The 2,966-nt window shown below is 34.5% G+C and overlaps 1 protein-coding gene across 1 annotated transcript; it reads right to left on the bottom strand.

Moving 5' to 3' along the window:
* Window positions 1-960: 960 nt before the first annotated feature.
* On the bottom strand, window positions 961-1,756 carry LOC102888662 (coiled-coil domain-containing protein 70-like). Its single transcript, XM_015590867.1, is given in 2 exon segments — window positions 961-1,035; window positions 1,037-1,756. Coding segments are annotated over 2 exon segments (795 nt in total).
* Between the last annotated feature and the right edge of the window lie 1,210 nt (window positions 1,757-2,966).

Here is a 2,966-nt window from a genome sequence, read left to right as displayed (position 1 = left end):
TTCTTTGTAGCAGTGCCAGTCCTCAGCTCAGCATTTGAATTCAAAGAGGAGAGATTGAAATCATGATCGGTATGTTCTAGTCCTTCAGTCTAACCCAGGTTGCTGCTGCTTTAACTACGATGCAATTATGACAGCTTTCTCACTGAAAGGGGGCTCTGATGACCACACTCACCCCAAGGGCACTGCTTTCCCTGACCTCATCACCAAGGAGTAAAATCGTTCATTTCTCCTAAACAAGACAGCAGGGAGTTTCCAAGGCAAGGACCTTCTCTGTGAACAATAAAATATCAAAAGGGATGTGTAGGCAATAGAAAGGCATACCCATAAATTCCTAGAACATGAAGTTGGCCATCCCCTGCCCACAGGCTGCTTCCACATCTTTTGAGGTTGGCCATCCCCTGCCACAGGCTGCTTCCACATCATTAATCATCTTTGTACTATCATATAGGTTTTAAACTATTTTATTGGCCTCCTCAACAGGATCATTGGAGAAGCAGAAGGCAGAAGAAATATTCTTTAACTTCTTTTTTCATAATACGTATGAACTAATTATGTAAAACTTTTTATTTCACTATATTGTTCATAATTCTAAGAGCAAGTTTTAAGATAAATATTTTCTCTGTGATGATATGAAATGATAAATATTACTTTTTAAGCAATATTTATCCACTGTCTCTGAATGTCAAGGGCGAACCCAGTTAGTTCGTTCAGTGTCACATTTTAAGCAATACATACTTCTCATTCTAAAATATTCATCATCAATTGAAGTATAAAATTTAAGTAAACCTAAAGAACTTTTTTTTTTTTTTAATTTTAGGACTTTATTTAGTTTCCAGGACCAGATACTGAGTACTGTCTATTTCCAGGCTTTTGACTCCAACCCCAACAATAGTATTTCACCTTCAAAAGTTTGAATTTTTCTTTTTTTCTGTAATGTTAGTCATCTTCATGGTTTGCTGATTACATCTTCAAGTCACATTTCTCCTGCTCTATTTTATTATTGTGCATTTTTTCAGCAAGCATGCTTGTTATCTTTTCCCTGAAGAATCTCATTCCACTCCTCAAGAACCTTTGCCTCTTCCAGAAGGGCTTTTTCCTCCTCTTGAAGAGCACTGTTTTCTTCTCTAAGAGCCTTGTTCTCCTCACGGAGGGCCTGTTCTTCCTTCCACAGTGCCCGTTCTTCCAACTCTAGTGCTATTCCTTCTTTCATCAGGGCCTGTTCCTCCATCTTGATTGCTCGCTCCTGATGTTGTAGGGCCTTGATCTCCTCATGAAGAGACCTTATTTCTTCTTGGAGAGCTTTTGCCTCATTCTGGAAAGCTTTCTCCTGTTCCCCGAGAGCCTTGATCTGAGCTTCCAGGGCTCGATTCTGTTGCCAATAAGACTTTCTCTCTGTGTTCAAGGCATTGATTCTTTCCCCAGGTGTTTTTTGACTCTCAAAAATCACACTATTAAACTTCCACAGGAGCTGGTTTTGCTGTCTCCGGGTCTGATTCTCCTCCCGGATGAACTGGTTGTCCATTCGAAAAGCTTTGTTTTCTCCACGAAGAGCTTTGTTTTCTCCCCAGAGGGACTTGTTTTCTCTTCTAAGAGCCTTGTTCTCATCCCTGGACATCTTATTGTCTCTCTGAAATTTTTTTTCCACCTCACGAGATTCACATTTGAACTTATTTTCATTTTGGGTGCAAGAGAAAAAAGAGGAAAACAAGCGTACTATCCTTCCTCTATTAATCCACTTTGATTCAGAGATCACCATTGTTTCTTAGTGTTTTATCTGAGAAAAATATATAAACTCCAAGTGTTCTGGGTTTGACCAAAGGTGAACTAATGATATTTGCAACAAAAAGTTACTAAATTTGTTGGGAATTTGTTCATATAGACTTGGCTGTTGAGTTGACTTGTACAAGGAGTTCTACAGCAGGGTTCTAAACAAGGCTGAGTCAGCCACACTGCAGGAGAAAATGGTGAAAATATGAACAGAAGTCAGTAAATTAACTTTTAGATTGATATAATAAACTGAATAAGTTTAAATAAATCTCAACACATATAAATTACAAAATAATTCTAGATTATATATTCAATATTAATCAAGGTTAATGCATTGAATTTGCTGGTAGTGTTAAACTAAGCTAAACTACTTCTACTAACCTATTAGTCTTCCACTAATATAGGTATTATTTAAAATTAAAAGGCTTGTTATTGATGTGGAAAAATACCACGTATTTAAAATATATTTCTGGCTTTGTAAGAACTAGAAAAACATTTTTTTTTATATAAAGAAGTTATACACTATAGTTTTTTCCATATTTACTTCGATACTTAGTAGTGATATCAAATATTTAAACAGACAATCACACTTACATTTCTATGGTCTCTGAATTCCCTGCAAGCCTGATTTCTCTTAATACTAACAACTAGGCAACATATTATGTCTTCAATAGTGATGTCATACAGTGTTGACACTAATGATATAATGGGTGCTATAGATAGTGTCTGGCTGTTTTTTTTTTTTAGTATGTGTTTTAAGAAAAAATAAAATTTTAAAAGTATGGTTATATTTGAAGCTTTTCTCCATTATTAAATGAATATATATTTAGCTATAGCTTCCATCTGAATTATTAAAATTTATTTAAAACATTAATTTTTTGTTATTAACAAAATAACTTCTAATTATTATATCCTAGGAATTAACAAGTAGTAGTAAACATTGTACAATCAAGGGTGAAAATATTAAATGATTTTGTGATTACTGATGAATAATCATCATTAGGTAAATTTGTGTGGCATACCAAGGAAATAGCACTGGTGACATTTTAATTCCAGTAATCCTGCAAGATAAATTTTATATTACCCAACATATGTCCACTGCTAGAATGTAAAACAAAAGATTAGTTATTTTTATATTTTTAAATGTAAACTTTTGGTGAGATATTAAAATATTTTATGTCACATATATGTCGCAATGT

This window comes from Pteropus alecto, unplaced genomic scaffold, assembly GCF_000325575.1.
Source record: "Pteropus alecto unplaced genomic scaffold, ASM32557v1 scaffold72, whole genome shotgun sequence".
NCBI classification, from domain to species: Eukaryota; Metazoa; Chordata; class Mammalia; order Chiroptera; family Pteropodidae; genus Pteropus; species Pteropus alecto.
Note: the sequence above shows the minus strand (reverse complement) of the source record. Positions and strands in the feature narration are given on the sequence as shown.